The sequence below is a fragment of the Ascaphus truei genome, chromosome 5 (assembly GCF_040206685.1).
Source record: "Ascaphus truei isolate aAscTru1 chromosome 5, aAscTru1.hap1, whole genome shotgun sequence".
In the NCBI taxonomy this organism is placed as follows: Eukaryota; Metazoa; Chordata; class Amphibia; order Anura; family Ascaphidae; genus Ascaphus; species Ascaphus truei.
In genome coordinates, this window is record NC_134487.1 from 88,687,683 (window position 1) to 88,711,513 (window position 23,831).

Consider the following 23,831-nt stretch of genomic DNA (forward strand, 5'->3'; position numbering starts at 1 on the left):
GGCCAAGGATGGGACATGGACAGAGGCAGGGACAGTGGCAGGGACAGTGACAGGGACAGGAACGCGGACAGGAGAGGGAGAGGGAGAGGGCAAGGAGATGAGAGGAGAAGAGAGAGGAGAAAAGTTGTGCCTCGTCCTCGTTTGTACAGGGAGAGAACCCTGTTAGATGGAATGAGTGAGGAGGAGATTGTAAGTCGCTATCGTTTGAGTTCAGCAGCAACCTTAGCTCTTTATGAAGAGATATGGGGAGATTTAGATTTTGTGACAGCCAGAGGTCGTGCAGTCCCTGGGCTTGTTAAAATGCTTGCTCATTACATTATCTTGCTTCCGCGTCATTCCAGACAACTGTGGGCATAGTGGGCGGGGTCTCGCAATCTACATTCTCGCGGGCCTTTACCCAGTTTCTATGTGCACTGAATAGACGCGCTAGGAATTATATTCATTTTCCTACAGAGCACACAGAGTGGCTGGAAGTCAGGAATGGCTTTTATACCATAGCCGGGATACCATGTGTGATGAGTGCAATCGATTGCACCCATGTTGCTTTGATCCCGCCTAGTCAGAGTGAGCATGCTTACCGCAACCGTAAGCACTACCATTCCCTGAATGTACAGGTGGTATGAGATGCCACGATGAAGATTATGCATGTGGTAGCCAAATTCCCTGGTTCCAGTCACGATTCCTCTACCCTGAGAAACTCATCAGTCTTCCATGCTTTCGAAGAAGGCTATTTTGGACCTGGTTGGCTGGTGGGTGAGTACATATTAAAATGTGTTAACAAACAACTCTTGGTTTTCTAGGAAATGTTGTATGTAATAATGTTAACAGAAATTGTTTCATATTTGAGCACGATGGATTATAGGTGACTCAGGATACGGAATTAGGCTGTGGCTGTTGACCACTGTGGCAAACCCTCAATGTGAAGCAGAGGAGAGGTACAATGTTGCCCATATATCTACGCGATCCGTCATAGAGAGGACATTTGGGCTTCTCAAGACAAGATTTAGGTGTCTCGATAGAACTGGTGGGGCACTTCAATATAAGCCTGCTAAAGTGTCAGATATTATAATTGCATGTTGCATTTTGCACAATCTGGCACTCCACAATAATGTACAAACAGACATACATCAGGGCTTGGAGGAGGAGCATCCCGTCAATTTACCAGCTGACACTGACCAAACAGCCAGTGTGTTGAGACATGTCTGAATGTCATAAACACATTTTTTTCATGTAAGCAAATACATATATGTTCATAGTATTACATAGATATATTCATTCTTTGTTATGATAAATACATTTGTCCGAATACCATTCACTTAGGAAACAGATGAATATGGTTTGCACACCTTTCTCTTCTCTGCTGTGTGGACAATTGCATGCGGCACCGGTATGTCATTCATCAACAGGTTGTATTATACTTCTTACCACTAAAAGGTGTTGTGTGTACGTGAGGAAATAATGTGTACTAAATCTATATTTTCTGTACATGCTATTTTTGGTTAGGCATACACAATAAACCTACTATGTCGATAGCCAATAGCTAGTGCAGTATGGAGTGTGACATGTGAGTCACAATGATGTGTACACTATTGTGTATTTCAGATCATATTTGACGTATTCTAGACGTTGTTTCATATCACATACAAAATTGTCAATTCTGTGTGTTGCTTACCTTAATGAACATGTCATGACAATGATTTATATTCATTCATGTTTTCTTTTTCAAGGTATATCACTTCAATGGCTGCTCATGGTATGTATTTCAATTCACGTCATAAGATGTGCAAACCTCGATACAGGTATAGTTACAGGATGTATAAACAGAACGTAATGAAAAAAATGTGACAATTGAAACATGTCGTTTCTGTATTGTGTACGTGCGTTTAGCTACACTTGGTGGTTATTGTGCAGTGTGTTTTAAAATCATTAGGGACATTACATAACATGTAATTTAGCAAACGTAACAACATCCATTCATGGAATATAGGGGTGGGGGGAGATAAGGGGATAAACCCTGCTCAGCTATTGATTATGGGAGGAGAACATCCATTGATGTACACTGGCGACACATTTTATTCGAGCTCGGCTAGTCCCACGAATTCGGGTATACTCAGGTGTATTGAGGTTTGTGACTGTTTTCTGCCCGAGTGCATTGCGTTATTTTCCAGGCAGGGATTGAAGCATTTTATTCCCGCTGGCTGCAATACTGCACAGTATATATATATACTGCATTACAATTCATGAATTTATGCCATCTGGTAGACACGCGAAGCATTGCAGCCTATTAAATCCTAATCATTATCATTTAACAGATCAGCCGCCCGTCAGCCAGGCATGAACCATGGCTGGGAAGGCAAACGCAACGGGGCTTGTCTGAGGTGAGGAGCGGCGCATTCCAGGTATCTGCCAGGTACATACTGGGTATTTTCTCGAATAAAGTGTGTCGCAGCAGTACATGAGCGATGTTAACACTCAATGCATGTTTGTATGAAAAGACCCCAATGTTTTAAACATCATTAACATTGCAATGTATGTGATTAGTTGTTGTATCACTTCATCTTCATGTTGATTACTACATTGTCACATGTGTATGTATAAGTGAAAGATGTGTGTTGATTTGACGTACATGTAACATGTGTCAAAATGTTAACATCATTCCAAAGTATAGTTCTTTGGATTCTCAACTTTTCCTAATTCATTCAACACTATGACAATGTAGTTAATATAATTTTTATTTCATTCACGTTAGTTATTCATAATGATCATGATCCTTTATAACTAATGTCAACATATGAACATAAATGAAGTGGACATTTGCATACATACACATTTCAGCAACAATGTGTGTGTGTGTTGTAGTTTTTGTGTGATGCATGTATTTCTACGTGAAATAATATAAACCAACATAATAATGTTGCTTTTATCATCGCCCTCACTTAGCTATGTATGTGTTGAACGTTTACTAATAACACTAAACTATAGTTAGTCGTGTGAATAAAATGTACACACAAATGTTCATGGTTTCATGATCTTTAACTAACATTCATTAGCTCATGCATGTTAGGTTACCACTACAACTTAGGTGATAATATAAAATGCACATGACTAAACAGTTTCTATCACCTCACTATTGTTATTGTGTACGTTCAGATACAATGTCTACGAGTTGTTATGTAGCATTTACATTCTTTGAAAAGTCACACGTGAGATTATAATATATAGTAGATTAATGTGTTTGCTGAGTGATAATGTTGGTTGCATATATCACATGGCAATACATATAATGTTAGTAGAAAAGAACAAAAAAACAATACACTGGCGACACACTTTATTTGAGCTCGGCTAGTCCCACGAATTCAGGTATACCCGGGTATATTGAGGTTTGTGACTGTTTTCTGCCCGAGTGCATTGAGGTATTTTCCAGGCAGGGATTGAAGCATTTTATTCCCGCTGGCTGCAATACTGCACAGTATATATATATATACTGCATTACAATTCATGAATTTATGCCATCTGGTAGACACGCGAAGCATTGCAGCCTATTAAATCCTAATCATTATCATTTAACAGATCAGCCACCCGTCAGCCAGGCATGAACCCAGGCTGGGAAGGCAAACGCAACGGGGCTTGTCAGAGGTGAGGAGCGGCGCATTCCAGGTATCTGCCAGGTACATACTGGGTATTTGCTCGAATAAAGTGTGTCGGTGCAGTATAAGTTCTAACTTCAGTGCTTAGCAACATCATTATGTTAATTAAGTGCATAGTAAATATTTGCATAATAGGATAACATTATGTAGTGATTGTTAATCTGCGCACCAATCATTGAAAGCATTGTTACATATTTATTATAATAGTTGTTCGTTAGTCGTCACAATAATCTAATATAATGATTGGCTCATCTGAAATCATACATTGGTCCCATGTATTCATCCGTGACATCTGTGAAATACAGCAAACACATGATGTTCAAAGATGGCACATTTATATATGTCTCAGCATGACAACGCTTAACACATCTCTATATGATTGTGGATATTCACGCATAAGTAACGTATATGTTTAAACTGCATGGATAAAACTACAGATACAGAACTGTCTCATTTTTCTAATGGCGTTGCTGGCATTACTACTGATATGTTTTTTCCGGTGCCTGTATACATAATAATGTGCGCGCACACGTCACGAATGTGTGAACTATGTCTTAGCGTATGCGCAAAACGATGTGTACGCTGTGCGTTCAATACATGTCCCTCCATGGTGCTACTAGCAGTACGCATATCATGGCTGGAAGTTATGATATGGAAGCGAAACAAATTCACTTCTACACACGTACATATCTAAACTTTGTAAACGGACGTGTGCCCACGGAAAAAATGGATGATCAGCCAACGAGCGAACAAAATACGTGTGACGTCATGTTAAGGCACCGTGAAATGCACGCAAACACCACTCCCACTGAATGAACATTGGCCTCCAGCGCTGTGCACGCACCGCCCCACCAACGCGCGCGCATGACACACTGCACTGACCGTAACAATAAGCTACAGGCACAGCCAATACAGTTTCATGCGCGCATGTCGGTTGGGGGTGGGGCTTGTATCGGTAACCTTTTTAAGGACGCCTTGGGACATTACCACGTTCCCACGTCATATGTGGGCGACACTTTGTTTTTATATGTTGAATGCTAAATAATGAGGTGTGTGTGTGTTACAGTTAGTGTAACATGTTGAAATGATACTTTAAAAGCGATAATAATCTAGGATTTAGGACTCTGTCACCAATGTGTCCTAATGGTTCGTCATGTAGTATATTGTTATAGGAAATAATGTCTTTGTGCATGCTACATGTAAGCCTGTCTGCAATGTTAAGCTGTATCCACTCATTTGGCTAACAAATGGTGTATATTATTAATGTAGACATATATAATTTGAGTAAAGGCATAACGAAATTTGTATTTACCATTCTTGTAGAAGTCAAAACTGATTTGGCTGTAACTGCTCGCTCCAGGAAGGCACAACAGTGTCATCCATGGTTGAGGCAACCGTTGAATCCTGAATCACACACATCTCCATGAGGCAGTCATATGGATCTGCAGTGGCTTCTTCAAACAAGACGTCCGGAGGTACGTACAGTTGTTGGTTGTTTTCCCATCCACATTGGTATTGCCCATATAAGTTTGGATACATATCATAGTAGTTATGTCCATCTTGCATCTGGTCTTGATGAATGGAGGGTGCAGGTATATCAGCAGACGCGACAGTCGGTGCGGCTTCACTGTAACTGGTATTAGGCAAAAATATGCTATTCAACAGAAGATTGTTCCATGTTCCATGGTAGTTTAAATGATGGCGCAACATGCCAGCATCCATATCGTTGATCTAGCCGATCATGGACACGTTCAAAACATTCATTTGCGGATAAAGTGAATCGTACAGAAGTTTTAAAATTTCTTTGTCTGGCTGGTTCTTGGTAGTATATTTGTAGGATATTTGTTTTGGATAAAGTCATAGATTTGGCCCACGGTTGCCCTCTTCTCAGCCGTTGATTCGATTGCTTCATAAATCATAAATTTGTATGATTTACGTAGATGGCTGTGCAATGTGGAAGCTTCTGCCATTTCTTCTCTGTTCAACTGTACAGTGTCTAAGTTGAGCGCATACGGATGTCTGCTGAATGTGTGAATAGTTACACGTTATCTTCGCGGTTTGTTCCAAGGTTATAATACAACCTAACTGTTATACGCCTAGGTTTTCTGCCACCAGAAATTTGTTACATTAATTGGCTGAAATTCTTTGTCTAAGATACTCTTTTCACATGAAACGAAACTTTTCTTTCGGCTTAGGCAATCAACATGTGCAAAACAAGTTGACGAATTTAATTAGAATAACAATGTGTGTGAAATATTCTACAGTGCTAGGATGAACAGATTTCTGCTTACACTTAACTAAAATTAACCACATCCACACACATCTCTGTTTGTTTCTTTTTCTGTTTTTCTCTCTCTCTGTTTCTCTCTGTTTCTCTCTCTGTTTCTCTCTCTCTTTCACTCTCTCTGTTAGTCTCTCTTGATATATACATATATTATATATATATATATATATATATATATATATATATATATATATATATATATATATATATATATATATAAATAAATATATATATATAATTAAATATATATAAATATATCAACATATATATTTATCTATATATAATTAACTACATATTGTGTGTATATATGTAGATATATGTATATATAGCCGGCTAATCTACACGAGTGTGAGAGACACGCTAAACACTCTCTACTGCCTGTTATTGTCTCACAGAATGTGAGTTGATTACCTTATTTTAAATAGTCCTTTTAGATTAAAAAGGTTTTACACTATCTTGCTCCCTTCCATTATTTCCCCCCCTCCTTCTCCCATCCCCCCCCCCTCTTGTGAGATTCTCCCATAGTGTGACTTGAGTGCCTGAGACGAGGAGCACCTGGAGTATCTGCAGCAGATTACCTGTAAAGAAAAATTTCGGAAGATCCAGCAGTTTGCAGACAAGCAGCATACAGCTACGTTCGTGAGTCCCTGAGAGGACTACAGGCTCTTACTTATCCGATCAGTGTAAGCATATATCTTACCATCCTAATATTTATGCATATATAGATATACTGCCCTATGATCCCCCCTTTTTGTGTTTTCTCTCTTCCTTGTCCCAATTGCGCTTAGGTCACTCTTCTACATATATATATATATATATATATATATATTATATATAGAGTGCTAAACTAAAGCCATTGATGTTTGTAAGTAGGCCTTGTTGTAATCATATTGAAAGTTATATACAGCTCAGTGAATTAGGGGCTCAATCATAGTGATACCATAATTTTAGCAAGTGTCCTAACATTTATATCTCATTAACAGAAGGCCTGTTTGCTGACAACAGTGTCAGAGATATTATATATATATATATATATATATATATATATATATATATATAAAATCAAAAAATAAATAGATGATACCGTTCTGTGGCTAACGAAATGCTTTTATTTGTGCAAGCTTTCGAGATACACTGATCTCTTCTTCCGGCGATGTTACAATGAATGAAGCAAGGATTACTTAAAAACAATGTCTCTTGGAATGTTATCTGTGCTGGTCCTTCCCCCGATGTGGATGTGTTTTATGGCTAGAGGTGTCAAAGGGTTACTGAAAGCAAGTGAAGAAAGAGTGTGTATGTGTATCAGTGTGAATAAGAATGAATGGAGAGCCCACAGTATAAACAGTGCTCTACACAAGGTGTGTGTGGAGTGAGAGGGGATATAAATGGTGTGGGTGGGTGTGGAAATGTGAGAGTTTGTAGCACAACTTAAAGTGTGTGTGGATACTATGTGGTCCCTATTGGTGTATAGGGATGGAAAAATAAGGAGTATTGGTATGTGTGAGAGACAGCTGTGTGTGCATACATATAGCACAGTATGTACAGACATGGCCTTTAGCGCTCATGGGAAGAGAGTTCGCTAGTGTCAGTAATGACTCATAAAATTTCGATCTCTGTTTAGGCCACTGCTAACTGAAGAGATCAGTGTATCTCGAAAGCTCGCACAAATAAAAGCATTTCGTTAGCCACAGAACGGTATCATCTATTTATTTTTTGATTATTGAAGCTCGGCTAACACGGTACTGATAACTCTACATATATATATATATATATATATATATATATATATATATATATATACTGTTTCAGTGGAGAGGGAGATTTAGACTGATACTGGGGTGTGCATTATACCTTGTTGCTGATTGGAGAACTGGTAAGGTGCTCAGAACCTGAAAGGAGGAGCCAGACACCTCCAAAGAACTATTTAGCAAATTACCAATTCTCCAATTAGCACGGTATAATACACCTCCATGTCAGAATAAACTTTCCTCTCCCCTGAAGAAAGGGGGTGACAAAGGTTTTCAAAATGTTTATTTGCAAACTAACAGGGATTGCACCTTTTAATATAGCAGTTGAGCTACTCTTACATCATGTGGTGATGCTGTTAACCCCTTTTAGTGTTGCACTGCAAGGCAATGTGTTGCTTACCCCTCTAACACAGAGGACATCAACAACTTTCAAACATTTGCATTCTGGGTGCGAATTCATTATAAGTACAGATGGATTTTTGTCAAAATGCTGACATTTCACCCTCCATCATGGATTAGCTAGAGTTATTTAGCCTTCTTCTGGTAGTCTGACTGAGGGGCAATGGTAGTATGGAATCGTTGCACATTACAGCCGCCCTTTTCTTTGCAGTTCTGGCCACCAGTGAGTAGCAAGCTAACAATAATAAGGGAGTTTTTGTGGAAAGGGGCTAAGGTAACCTCACATACTAAACCACATATTTCATGTGACAATGCAGCTATAAATGAAATGATTAGCATTATATTACCGAACAGAAAATCGTTTAGCACTGAATTTTGTCATTTTGTAACTTATTTTGGAAACATTACCTTTTCATCAGAGATGCAGAGGATTGACTGCCGTGTCGGTTTGCTTTTGTGGAAGGCCTGTTCAGCTAGTTCTTTTTGAATATTCTCCTAGAATATGAGTAGCATCACGGATAAGATAGTGAGTGATTTGATCTGATGTTGCTCTGTTTTATCTTTAACTATCAGTTAAAACTTAGGGGCCTATGCAGAGAGCAGCGAATTTTAAAATTGGCGAATTTATTAAAAAGTAGCTTTTTTGGAGAGTTTTATTCTCCATATGCAGAAAAGTGCGAATTCTGCTATGTTTAACATGGATGCGTGTGGCGAGTTTAAATTGGCGAGATGTGCGCTTCAGAAACGTGTAAAAACAAATTCGCGCCTTTTTTTTCCCTTTGCAATGGCCGCGAGCGGCAGCTTCTTGCCAGTTTTTTCTGGCGAGGCAAAAAGGAGACAATCGCGCCATTTTATTGGCGCGAACAGCCGCTAGATGCCGTTCGCGCCTCTCTGCATACGGATATTTTTAAAACTGGCGAGATTGAGGTTCTCGCCAGCCGCGAGGCGAGTTTTACAAATAGAAAAGAAAAATTGGCGCGTTTTTCGGAACTCGCCATTTTCTGCTGCTTTCTGCGCGATTTTCTCCAAAAAATGGCGAATTTCGAAATAGCGCTGCTCTCTGCATAGGCCCCTTAATTTGTTATTTGTTTTTTAAATCATAAATTCTTATCTGTTATAGTTGGCTGCAATAAAACTTGGTCAATACGGAGAAGACTTGCTGTTCTATCTTTATTACATGAATGGCGGAGATGTTTTACAGCTTTTAGCGGCAGTGGAGCTGTATGTTTAAACTATATTGAACTATTTTGGTTAATGATGCATGTCGTAGTCATTTTAATGTTATTAACTATCCCGCCATGTTTAGTTTATAGATGTTCCACCCCGTTCGAGTATACAATACATAGCTTTTTCACAAAATCTAATTTCCACTCTTGTGTATATTTCCATGAGTAGATACATCGTTATAATAACAGTGTCCCCCAGGTGGATGGGTAGGTTGCACAATTGCCACCCAGCACTTGATCTTCAGTAGGTGCACTGTGCAGGCATCCCAGCTTTGCATGGAAAACAAATCTAATATTCCAGTGCTCCTCCCAAATTGACTTGCAATTTATTAGTCAGGTTTCTACATTTTTAACCCAAGTTTAATAAAAAAAAGGGGGAGCCATCCAGTTGAATCTTTTGATCAAACAATTATTACAAGCCTGCTAACTCCTTCAAAATAAACTCCAATATAGCATGTAACTAAACTAAATTAATGCAATTTCTTATTTTCCTATGGGCTAAACTTGGTGGAATATGTGAAAGTGCCCAAAGGGTTAAATGAACGAAGCTTAATGCCTTTTGTGATTTAGTGCAATTAAACTGTTTTAAGCCGGTAACAAAAATCCTTTAACATTATGAAGGGAAACGGTGGGTGCACAAATTCCTTAGTGAAACATAGTACTACTTACACATATTCCTGCTATTTCGTCGATGCCCTCAATCACAACGACATGAACATTAAACTCACCTTTAACTGTAGCCATACACAAGTGGAATTCCTAGATCTACACATTATTTTGGGGCCGGATGGCATTCTTCATACGGATATTTTCCGAAAAAACACAGCTACAAACGCAATATTACATGCCACCAGTATCCACCCGGAACATCAAATTAAGGGCATCCCTAAGAGCGAATTTTTGCGCCTTAAGCGGAATGTGTCCACTGAGAAAGGCTTCATAGAAAGGGCAGGGGAGATGAAAGAGAGATTCCACCAGAGAGGATATAGCCATCGGTGTGTGGAGAGGGGCTATAAAAATGCTTAAAAAACCCCAAGAGAGACCCTGTTATGTCCGAAAGCCAAAATCACCTCAGATCATAAAATCAGATTTATAGGCACACATAACAAGCAGTAGCCCTTATTACACTGGCGACACACTTTATTCGAGCTCGGCTAGTCCCACGAATTCGGGTATACCCGGGTGTATTGAGGTTTGTGACTGTTTTCTGCCCGAGTGCATTGAGGTATTTTCCAGGCAGGGATTGAAGCATTTTATTCCCGCTGGCTGCAATACTGCACAGTATATATATATATATACTGCATTACAATTCATGAATTTATGCCATCTGGTAGACATGCGAAGCATTGCAGCCTATTAAATCCTAATCATTATCATTTAACAGATCAGCCGCCCGTCAGTCAGGCATGAACCCAGGCTGGGAAGGCAAACGCAACAGGGCTTGTCAGAGGTGAGGAGCGGCGCATTCCAGGTATCTGCCAGGTACATACTGGGTATTTGCTCGAATAAAGTGTGTCGGTGCAGTACGTCAAACACTCCAAAACCACTGGAACATCCTCATGACAGACCCTGATCTTTAAAGGGTACTGGGCGACAGGGTCACCATGACTAGTCGCAAGTCCCCAAATCTTAGGGACAAACTAGTGACTAGTCACTTTATTCCTACCACTCATGAAACTTTCCTCTCGACTGCTAGGAAGGAGGGGTTTTTTAAATGCAAAAACTGCTCCGCTTGCAGATACATGCGCCAGACGGATGTGTTTGGCGACCTTTCAAACAAACACACTTTTAAAATTAAAGATCACCTTGGATGCAAATCCAAGGGTGTTATCTATTGCATTACCTGTCCCTGTGGTCTCCCTTACATAGGCATGACCACACGAGAATTTAGGTTTAGAGTCCTCGAGCATGTGAGGAATATCAAAAATGCTTCGATAGACCTTCAAAACTTCAAGAAAATTACCTCGGTGGCTAGGCATATCCGTCTGGTGCATGAATCTGATTTTAATCTTTTACAAGCGTTTGCGATAGACAGAGTGAGTTTGGGGATGAGGGGTGGCGATTTGGAGAAGGGGCTTCTGCGTAGAGAGTCCAGGTGGATTGTCCAGATGGACTCCATGATTCCACACGGTCTTAATGACTACCTGGGCTTTTCTATGTTTTTGTAGGTCCTATCTTACCTACACCCAGCAATACATCTAGACACCCATTACTTTTTTGTAGTTTGGGACAGATAGAGATAAGTAACTTGTGTAGTACGATGAGAATCTCATACACATTCTTCTCTCTCCCCTTCTCCCTTTCCCTTGTTTATTCACAGGGTCCTGGGTTTGTCCATAATCGCCAGAAGACAAGAATATACCTATATACAACTCTAGGTCTGCAACCCACTGGATTCACCTACTCTGCTGATGTGATGCTATCCCGGAGGGACTTATTATCATTTATTCCTGCGCTGATATTGACAATTTCATGATAACACTATATCTATTCTTATCCAGATACAACTAGGACATATCTAATGGATCTCCTTTACATCTGGAATTACCCTGAATGACCTTTTCGAAACTAGCCTTCTCCTACGTAATAGCTGAGACTAACATTCGGATCCATCACTATGCTCATTTATGTCTGTGATAATTAATTTTGCCATCTTCATACCATATCATTATGATGACATGTTATCCATCTGTTGTCCTTATATGAGAATTCCTATATGTATAGAATATATGTGCTTTATGGGACATCATTGTGATGACGATGGAGACCCCATTTGATAAGAGGAGAACTGTATATGCATCTCTCACACTTATGTTCTTTGATGTGACACTTGTATATATTTTACACGCTCTATTTCACATTTGATGTCCTTGTTGCACTGCACTCTTTCTCCAATAGGCTGTTAAAACATATGCCCGTCTCTTTGCTGATGAAGTTGGGACCCTCCATAGAGGGAGAGGCCAACAGCTGAGCAACTTGCACTTGTTATGTTATATGTATGGGTTATATATGTTTTGGTTGCTATATACATTTCATGTGCACCACTACTGCCCTCAGACAGGATCGCTGTCTGGTTGTTGCGCATGCACGTCATGCACGGATGGCAGTCTGCTGCATGTAACCTCTTCCCGTTATGGCACGCATGCGCAGTGTTATGCACTTAGCGACTCGCGCATTTGCTTAGAGTTGACCCGTAGCAGAGCCTTGGTGAGACGTGGGAGTATTCCCGATCGCCTCTTAGTCACACGCAGTGATACCTGAGCGGTGTATCTTGCCGGAAGCTTCCCTCTGTGCCCCATTGCTAGGCACGCCCACCATACAGACTCATCATGGAGCCAATCGTCATTTGGAGGGCGAGTGCCAATGACGTCACGCGCATGCGCACATTATAGTGTTATGGCAAGTTGCCAGTACTGCCCTCATTTGAGAGGGAGGGCGCTTCTGGGATAACACCATACTATTGGATCCCTCACCAGGATACGTCATAGATCGACGCAGTGAGTACACTTACCACACACACCCTGGTGCATCACCTGTATATAATATATTTGGTGAAAAAAGTGATAAAAGCGCGAACAACTAAAAGAAAATGTGATAAAATTAAAATAAAAATACAAGTGTTAAGATGATGAAAAAGATAGTGTTTTTGCACCCAGCTCAAAAACCTCCTGGTGGGACTTGTTTCACGGGTTCCAACGGTTAAAGCAGTATCTCAAACAATCCAGGGGGAGCATATGGGGAAAAGAAAACAAATGGTACACAAATAAGTGCAGACATAATGAATTCAATGAATTTTTAGAAAGTGTCTTGGCTCATATGATTGATCTACTCACAGGATGTCAGCAAATCAAAGGTAGTTGGCAAATTGGGTTGCCACCCATATAGATCGTGGTAGTCAGGACCCCTCTTTAAACACTCCGTCAGCAATACACGTGTTATATGCAAGATGAGAGAGAAAACTACATAGTGTGATCAATAAGGTAAATAAATCTTTATAAAACGAAGGTTTAAAAATGCGCACTTACAATAAGTCAATTAAAATCATGTATGTATCACACAAATGGTGAAAAATGGAGGTTTGCCGAACTGCTCACCGCATCCCTTGGGTATTCGGCTGGCTCCCACTGCTCGGTGACTGTAATCAGAACTCCCCTCCTTGCACCCGTCCAGAAGGATGACGTCACGGCTGCAGGGCTGGTGTGCTACGGATCGCCTCCAAGTCCAAAATTGGTCCACTCAACGCGTTTCGCCCAGCTAGCAAGAGCTGTTCTCGGCTTCGTCAGGAGTGTGTGTAATGGTATACAGATAGCTCTTTTATACCCTTTGCATGTGCTCAATTAAACATTCAATTAATCAGTCAATTAAACAACCTAATTAACTCTTATTGCACTCGGGATAGGTCTGGATACAAACATAGGACATCATGAATCCTTAAAAAATTGTTATAATAACTTTACATGGGATATAATAGTTCAAACACATGGAGGAACATTAACACAGTGTATTTGATGATACGCATCCAAAAGAGAGGAATAATGTATGATATAATACAATGCAGTTCCCCTAATGGGCGACATAGATTGTGGAAAGTAATTATACAATTATATTTTGAATAGGTAAATCCTGTCGTCATCGTGACATACTATGATAATGATATAAGGGACTAATCCTTATGCAGTCTATATGTAGTGTAATAGGGAACTTCATATATGAAAACATCCAATGAAGTAGCATCGGATATATATGTAGTTTTGTAGGTTTCAAAACCATAAACAAAGATTTATTTATTATCCTAGAATTATCTTGGTGAGATTATCTATTTGTTATTATCTCATCCTTACTATTTCAGGCAACACATCCAACAGAGGGTAATCACTCCTGATATAAATACAATACAATGCAATCCCCTTATTGTGAATTATCAGATATGAAATATCATTGATCGGTTACATCTGGTAAAAAATGAGTGAAGTCATCACCTTAGCTTAGTGAAATGAATATTTATTTCCGGGGACAGTTGTCTATACATTACGTTTTTAGATATTTTTCTGTGTATAACATAGGGCCTCTGCAAAAAGGGGGAGATTGGGTGGGGAGCTCATTTTTTTCAAAAACAGGGGACAATGGGTGTATCAAAATATAATTTTTGTATATATGCTGATCACATTATATTCAGGGACGTTACAAATAGTTTTGTCCGAAAAAACTTTTTTCATTTTTCGTTTTTAAATGTTTCATTTTTAATACGATGTTGGAGGTGGAAATGGGTATAGGTTTATTCTGCATCTTGCAATGCAGGTTTGTTCTACAAGTTGTAATACATATTTACTCAAGGATGATATCCTATATTATATTCCGAGGGCATTAGAACCTTACAGGAGGAAGGGACTGAATTGTATCTGCCCCAAAGGTGAGCAGATGTTATAGAATGAAAACCGCTATAATGACATTTCATTTACATGAAACATGAACATCCTACACTATCTTACATGATAAAATCAGAAAAAATGAGCGTGTTAATGCAGTATATTAGACACAATTATATCACTCGAATTGCATGCAAAGCACGAAACCGGGTGCCATATGTGTAAATCTGGAAAGCAAGAGAGATATATGGGAAGCAAGGGAAAAGATGAAATTGAGTTAGAACAAGGAACACATATTCATCTCGAAAATGGTGCAAGATCTATCTCAGCATTTAAACCCCTTGGAGTGAGTGTCTTAAGGCGGTGGATCAAAAAAAGGTTTCCCTTTTGAGTAGTTCTGATCCCCTATCACCTCCCCTCCAATGTGGTAACACATGTTCAATGGCCTTAAAATTAAGACAAGTCGGTTCTCCACCATGAAATTCTGTAAAATGCTTTGGTATGCTGTGATTCATAAGTGTTCTCTTAATGCCACTCAGGTATTCAATAATCCTAGTTCTTATAGGTCTAGTGGTTTTTCCTATGTATTGTAACTTGCAGGAACATACCAGCAGATAAACTACATGGTCTGTCCTGCAAGTCATAAAAGTGTCAATATCAAAAACTTCACCTGTGACATTAGAGCCAAATTTTGTTGTATTTGATGACTTGAACCGACATGCCTTACAGCTTGTACAACCAAAAAAAACTTTTTTGTTTAGCCATGCATTATCACTGGATTTTATTTCCCTAAGCGCACTGGGGGCTAATTTGTTCTTAAGATTGCTGGCTTTTCTAAAAATCACATTTGGTCTTTCTGGAATATTAGGGCCAAGAACCGGATCATTTTTGAGGATGTCCCAATGTTTGGTAATTATACTCCTAATTTTCCCTGCTTCTCTACTGTATCCATTCAGGAATGCAAAGTCAAACTTATTGCTTTTTTTCGTATCTTTTTGTTTTGATATTAATAAATCACTTCTCTGAAGTTTGTCTGCCTTCTCCTTTGCTATATTAATTGTCTCCCTTTTGTATTTCTTTTCCAGAAATCTATCTTGGATTTTTTCAGATTGTATATCGAATTGGTCTTTATCGGTACAGTTTCTCCTTATTCGTGTGAATTGGCTTGATGGCACGTTGTCCATCCACCTAGGTAGATGGCAACTGTCTCTTCTAATAAAGTTATTTTTATCTGTGTCTTTGAAGTATGTTTTTGTCTTTATTATCTTGTTTTCAATGTAGATAGTTAAATCTAAGAAATTAATTTGTTCATGGCTCCATTCACTGGTGAATTTCAAATTATGAGTGTTGACATTCATTTTATCCAAAAAAGCTTTAAGGGTGTCCTCTCCTCACCTCCTAATAAAGAATATATCGTCAATGTAGCGGCGATAGAGGACAAGATCCGCTCCAAGCTCTCCTTCCGACCAGATGTTATCTTTTTCCCAATCTGCTACAGATTGGCGTAGCTTGGAGCAAATCTCGTCCCCATCGCCGTCCCACATTTCTGTAAATAAAAAGTTTGTGAGTACCAAAAATAATTGTGTTCTAATATGAATCTAATGCTCTCCATAATAAACTCAGTCTGTGCATTTGGTAGCTATCATCTTCCTGTAAAATTCACCTAATTGCTTCACATCCCTGTGAGTGTTCGATGATTGTATAGAGTGACGCAACATCACATGTTGCTAGTAAAAAATGTTTCTCCCATTTCACACCGCTCAACAAATTAAGTATGTCCACTGTATCTTTTAAATAAGCTTTTTGTTTGACCACATGTTGCTGTAAAAAAGTATCTATATACAAAGAGAGATTGGCAGTAAGTGAGTCAATCCCCGAGACTATGGGTCTGCCTGGGGGATTGACTACACTTTTATGGACCTTTGGAAGAAAATAGAAGACCGGCATCCTTGCTTTTTCCTGATACAAAAACTTGTATTCCTTTTCATCTAGTATGCAGATCTCCCTTCCATTGTCCAACAGAGTTTTAAGTTCTTCTGTATATTTTATTATAGGGTTTGATGGCAGTATTGTGTATGTGTTGATATCGCCCAATAGTCTTAATGCCTCATGTTCGTATTTCTCTCGGTCCATAAGGACTATCCCCCCCCTTTTGTCCGCCTGTTTTATGACTACGTCATTGTTATCCATTAGTTGTTTCAAAGCTTCCTTTTTGTTTTTAGTTAGATTTTCAATTCACCCACTATCCTTTTTGTTAGAGTCACTTGTCAAATCTTCAAATTCCTTGGTAACCATTTGGAAAAAGACTTCCAAATGGTTCGCTGCGACGTTCGAAATGCATTGGATGGGTCTTTTGCCACATTAAAGTGCCCTTTTAATCATTTTTTTGTTCTGGTTTCTTCCTGCTCCGTTTGTGCTGGTGCGCTTTTTGGTCTCCCTTTTCCCTGCAATTCGATATACAATCTGAAAAAATCCAAGATAGATTTCTGGAAAAGAAATACAAAAGGGAGACAATTAATATAGCAAAGGAGAAGGCAGACAAACTTCAGAGAAGTGATTTATTAATATCAAAACAAAAAGATACGAAAAAAAGCAATAAGTTTGACTTTGCGTTCCTGAATGGATACAGTAGAGAAGCAGGGAAAATTAGGAGTATAATTACCAAACATTGGAACATCCTCAAAAATGATCCGGTTCTTGGCCCTAATATTCCAGAAAGACCAAATGTTATTTTTAGAAAAGCCAGCAATCTTAAGAACAAATTAGCCCCCAGTGCGCTTAGGGAAATAAAATCCAGTGATAATGCATGGCTAAACAAAAAAAGTTTTTTTTGGTTGTACAAGCTGTAAGGCATGTCGGTTCAAGTCATCAAATACAACAAAATTTGGCTCTAATGTCACAGGTGAAGTTTTTGATATTGACACTTTTATGACTTGCAGGACAGACCATGTAGTTTATCTGCTGGAATGTTCCTGCAAGTTACAATACATAGGAAAAACCACTAGACCTATAAGAACTAGGATTATTGAATACCTGAGTGGCATTAAGAGAACACTTATGAATCACAGCATACCAAAGCATTTTACAGAATTTCATGGTGGAGAACCGACTTGTCTTAATTTTAAGGCCATTGAACATGTGTTACCACACTGGAGGGGAGGTGATAGGGGATCAGAACTACTCAAAAGGGAAACTTTTTGGATCCACCGCCTTAAGACATTCACTCCAAGGGGTTTAAATGCTGAGATAGATCTTCACCATTTTCGAGATGAATATGTGTTCCTTGTTCTAACTCAATTTCATCTTTTCCCTTGCTTCCCATATATCTCTCTTGCTTTCCAGATTTACACATATGGCACCCGGGTTTCGTGCTTTGCATGCAATTCGAGTGATATAATTGTGTCTAATATACTGCATTAACACGCTCATTTTTTCTGATTTTATCATGTAAGATAGTGTAGGATGTTCATGTTCCATGTAAATGAAATGTCATTATAGCGGTTTTCATTCTATAACATCTGCTCAGCTTTGGGGCAGATACAATTCAGTCCCTTCCTCCTGTAAGGTTCTAATGCCCTCGGAATATAATATAGGATATCATCCTTGAGTAAATATGTATTACAACTTGTAGAACAAACCTGCATTGCAAGATGCAGAATAAACCTATACCCATTTCCACCTCCAACATCGTATTAAAAATGAAACATTTAAAAACGAAAAATGAAAAACGTTTTTTCGGACAAAACTATTTGTAACGTCCCTGAATATAATGTGATCAGCATATATACAAAAATTATATTTTGATACACCCATTGTCCCCTGTTTTTCAAAAAAATGAGCTCCCCACCCAATCTCCCCCTTTTTTCAGAGGCCCTATGTTATACACAGAAAAATATCTAAAAACGTAATGTATAGACAACTGTCCCCGGAAATAAATATTCATTTCACTAAGCTAAGGTGATGACTTCACTCATTTTTTACCAGATGTAACCGATCAATGATATTTCATATCTGATAATTCACAATAAGGGGATTGCATTGTATTGTATTTATATCAGGAGTGATTACCCTCTGTTGGATGTGTTGCCTGAAATAGTAAGGATGAGATAATAACAAATAGATAATCTCACCAAGATAATTCTAGGATAATAAATACATCTTTGTTTATGGTTTTGAACCCTACAAAACTACATATATATCCGATGCTACTTCATTGGATGTTTTCATATATGAAGTTCCCTATTACACTACATATAGACTGCATAAGGATAAGTCCCTTATATCATTATCATAGTATGTCACGATGACGACAGGATTTACCTATTCAAAATATAATTGTATAATTGTATAATTACTTTCCACAATCTATGTCGCCCATTAGGGGAACTGCATTGTATTATATCATACATTATTCCTCTCTTTTGGATGCGTATCATCAAATACACTGTGTTAATGTTCCTCCATGTGTTTGAACTATTATATCCCATGTAAAGTTATTATAACAATTTTTAAGGATTCATGATGTCCTATGTTTGTATCCAGACCTATCCCGAGTGCAATAAGAGTTAATTAGGATGTTTAATTGACTGTTTAATTGAATGTTTAATTCAGCACATGCAAAGGGTATAAAAGAGCCATCTGTATACCATTACACACACTCCTGACGAAGCCGAGAACAGCTCTTGCTAGCTGGGCGAAACGCGTTGAGTGGACCAATTTTGGACTTGGAGGCGATCCATAGCACACCAGCCCTGTAGCCGTGACGTCATCCTTCCGGACGGGTGCAAGGAGGGGAGTTCTGATTACAGTCACCGAGCAGTGGGAGCCAACCGAATACCCAATGGAGGCGGCGAGCAGTTCGGCAAACCTCCATTTTTCACCATTTGTGTGATACATGCATGATTTTAATTGACTTATTGTAAGTGCGCATTTTTAAACCTTCGTTTTATAAAGATTTATTTACCATATTGATCGCACAATGTAGTCTTCTCTCTCATCTTGCATATAACACGTGTATTGCTGACGGAGTGTTTAAAGAGGGGTCCTGACTACCATGATCTATATGGGTGGCAACCCAATTTGCCAACTGCCTTTGATTTGCTGACGTCCTGTGAGTAGATCAATCATATGAGCCAAGACACTTTCTAAAAATTAATTGAATTCATTACGTCTGCACTTATTTGTGTACCATTTATAATATATTTGGTTCATTGTAATCAGGTGTTTACACTCACGGGCACAATTAGACTCCCCTTTTAAGCATGCTTGTTACCCTGCCTACCTCACCACTCCCAGTAGAAGGCCCTTGGCTGAAACGCGTAGGAGCAGGTGCAGTAGGAAGGACCCCCTGGTTTGTCCCCCTCTAGGGACACGTACATATGATCTGAACTTTTGCTTCATGCTCCTTCCATGATTCTGCTGTGTGTCCTATACTGGTGATGTATGACTATTAGCTTTAGCAATGAGTTGTGCCTTTCAGGTTGTTTATCTTTGGTCTTTTCAATTACTTTGCATTGTGTCACTTGTAACTCTCCCAGAGATGTAAATGGGAATATATGCTTTGACTCTGTGTGATTTGACCTTAGTTAACACCATTACTGCTTCAACTCCTGTCTGCACTTATTACTCAGCTTGTTAGGCACATTAGAGTGATACTATGTCTGATTAGGATATCTTTGTTGGAGGATGCATGCTTAGTTCTGTACGCACAGGGGATCCATGCCTTGTTTTAATCATTCTTTGCTTTCTTTTACTCTTGTTCTGTGACATTTGTTTAATAAAGATATCATGTATTTAGCATTTTGAACTGGTATACTAGAGTGCTTTTGTTTGGGGCTTTTCCCTCTCTTTCCATATATATATATATGTATATAAGTGTGTATGAATATATCTTTATTATCTCTGTATCTCTATGGATATATGTATACACACACACCGTGTGTGTGTGTGTGTGTGTGTATATATATTAACTGATATATATATATGTATATATCTCTATATATCAGTTAATATACACGCACGCACGCACGCACGCACGCACGCACGCACACACACACACACACACACACACACACACACACACACACACACACACACACACACACACAGTGTGTGTATACATATATCCATAGAGATACAGAGATAATAAAGATATATTCATTCACACTTACAGATCTGTTATTGTAACCAAAAATCATACATGATCACATGCCAACATTATGAACTATGAAAGAAGATTAAGGTAAGTAATGTGTTACAGAGTTACAGGTAAGACACCAGAAAACACAACATCAAAATGTATGCTGTTATATGGGTAGTTACTTAAAGTTGTATGTCAATAATATTAGCATGAAATTACTATCTACATTACCAAAAAAAAACCACATACATCTCATCTTGAACAAGAGCTAAGTGAATGTCAGCTTCTATTAACATGGCAAGTGTGTAATAATGTTGTACCATTAATCAACTGATGATTAATACATTTTCATATGTTATTAAATATGCCTTAATTCAGTCAGTGAGCATTTCTAAACATTCATGTGTACAAGGACATACTTGAATGTTATCAAGCACCTGTACATGATCATACATACACTATGCATGAAATAGTCTGCAGTAAACACCACCAGGATACCAACAAATTTAGTGAATGTGATTATTTATTTTTGTTTATCCTTTTGAGAGCGAGTCACAGGCCTGCTTGTTGGCTGTTGTGTTTGCCTTTTCCCTTTGCCAAGTACTTTGTCCTTAACTGTATGACTTGTACTGGCCTGTAGCAGTTCTGTGGCACTGGTTGTGGGCTGTTGCACTTCAGGGGCACTGGTTGTGGGCTGTGGCACTTCAGTGGCACTACGTGTGGGCTGTTGCACTTCAGGGGCATTGGGTGTGGGCTGTGGCACTTCAGTGGCACTGGGTGTGGGCTGTTGCACTTCAGGGGCACTGGGTGTGGCCTGTGGCAGTTGTGAAGCAGTTGCTAAACATTGCACGACTGATGGTGGAGCAGTTTCTTGTTTTGGTGTTTTAATCTTTTTCCAAAAGCTGGTTAGTAGTAATTGTTGCCCTAATTTTCTTTTTCGTGTCTCATTTGTAGGTGTCCGTTCCTGATTTTGAACAGATGTAAGCGGTTGGATGTTGAGAGGGACCTGCACAGAACTTGCACCTACTGTACCAGTATCATCCAGAACTGGGGAATGAAGAAATGATGACTCTGGAGAAAAAGTAGCAGCATGTAAAGATCCATCCTCAGATGGGGTAAAGTGGAATTGTTGTTCTCTTGCTGTATATCGCAACTGATTTACTTGGCTTAGATTCACAACTATTGCTTGTAATGTCCTGTTTACATTTTGGATTTCTTTAGGAACTTGGATGATGACTCTTTCAATTTGTGACATTTGTGATATTGACCTTCCCTGCAGTTATATCATCCTTTCAAGCACTGACATCATTTCTGAATGGCGACGATTTTCTTCACCCAATATTCTTTCTTCAGAAGCTGCAATAGCTGAGTAGGTGTCACGAGCAGGAGGACTTGAATGCTGGGTTAATCCAGGAGTGGGAACATCTTCATGGTCACTTGAGTGAATTTGTCCTTGAGTGGCAACATCTGGTTCTACAAATAAAGAAAGACATTATGAACTGCCATGGAACTTTCACTTGTTTTTCAATATAATGATAGTTGTTCTCATAGTGTAACACATAACATGTTTCCATAATTTTTAATTTGTGTCAAATTAAAAGTTTATGCTTGAAGTAACAATGATGTTTCGACTCAGTGTGAAAGAAGAATGAATGAAAGTTTGTTGTAACCTCACAACTCCTAGTTGATAGTTTACAACACACACAATACATGTTGTCAGGAAACACTACATCTTCTGTGACAATAACTGATGTGAAGTTAATTACATGTGAAAGGCATTTATTTAGCATGGCAAATTAACATCTACAAATGTACACATTAGATGTGCTGCACCTCATACACTCACCTTCCATGCTTGATGATGAGCTGGATGAGCCAGGTGATGAGACATGTTCAGTGTCAGGTGACACATGAGCTTCAGGAGCAACTATATAGAAGAATAACATAAGAATTGTATTGACATGTGTACATAATTAACATTAAGTTTGTGTAGTGGGAGTATTTATGGCTAAGTATCCGCATCACATAACGAAAATGACAATGATATGTTTCTGGCAAGCGGTACATTATCCATCTTAACATCAATGTACATGAGAACCTAATTGGCACATTTATTGTAAAAGCCATACAACATACAATGTTCATGCAGGAATGCGTTGTAAAATTAAGTGTTCTGTTGTACATACTGTGTACACTGCATATGTTGTGTAGTAATCTAACAATAATAATGTACATCACTACCATGACAGCAAAGTTGACTCTGCTTATAATTCAGTACCTAATTGTGGAAATGTGAATGAATGTTTTTAGTTATCTGTGTGAATATTTAAGAGAAGCAGGTGTAGCGCTCAATGTGGCTGACACTCATCAACACATGCAGTGTGTAGCTCACAGATGGTACTGGTGTGATAATGTGGCGTATCTATAAGGTAAAAAGAAGATATGAGTGAACGAATGACTAACGTACGTTTTCATATATAGTGGCCTGGTGGGTGAAAGTCTTCAGAGAATTACCAATTCAAATGAATGTGATGAACTTCTGTTCACCTTGTCAGCTTCTAACAACTGTAGTCCCTCCCCGAGACGTGACAGCACCCTGACCTTTTATTTGTTTCTACCACCTGTAAGCCGTCCCACAAGACTTGACCGTAACATGACCCTGTGATCTGGCTCGGTGCCAAACCCCACCCCCTGTGTTCTCCTCTATGCTGTGATTACATATTAATTGCAGCTGGTTTCACACACCGGTACATGAGCTAAATAAAAATCTGAAGTGAGCTACATATGAACACAATTAAATACCATATGGCACATGTTCCTATTTATGCTCTCAGTATACTACATGAAGCGAAAAAAGAGCTTTAATTAAACATAACGAAATGGGTTTGTGCAAATTATGAATGTTCTCATTTGAATGCACAATCTTCCATGCAAGACTTGATGAGGCAGTAATGGCCTGTTTATAGGTGTAACATAGATTATCACTAATTTATATATATATATATATATTAACCCTGGCTGT

At 38.9% G+C, this 23,831-nt stretch overlaps 2 protein-coding genes across 3 annotated transcripts in view; both read right to left on the reverse strand.

Annotated features, from left to right (window-relative positions):
- SYT1 (synaptotagmin 1) overlaps positions 1-23,831 on the reverse strand; it is a 905,119-nt gene that overhangs the window by 392,539 nt on the left and 488,749 nt on the right. The window lies entirely within an intron of this gene.
- LOC142494402 (uncharacterized) lies at positions 21,258-22,729 on the reverse strand. The gene is made up of 2 exons (XM_075598939.1): positions 22,656-22,729; positions 21,258-22,282 (listed from the first exon to the last, which is right to left on the reverse strand). The coding sequence occupies exon 2, from the start codon at positions 22,062-22,064 to the stop codon at positions 21,333-21,335; it is 732 nt and encodes a 243-aa protein (XP_075455054.1). The 5' UTR covers positions 22,065-22,282; positions 22,656-22,729; the 3' UTR covers positions 21,258-21,332.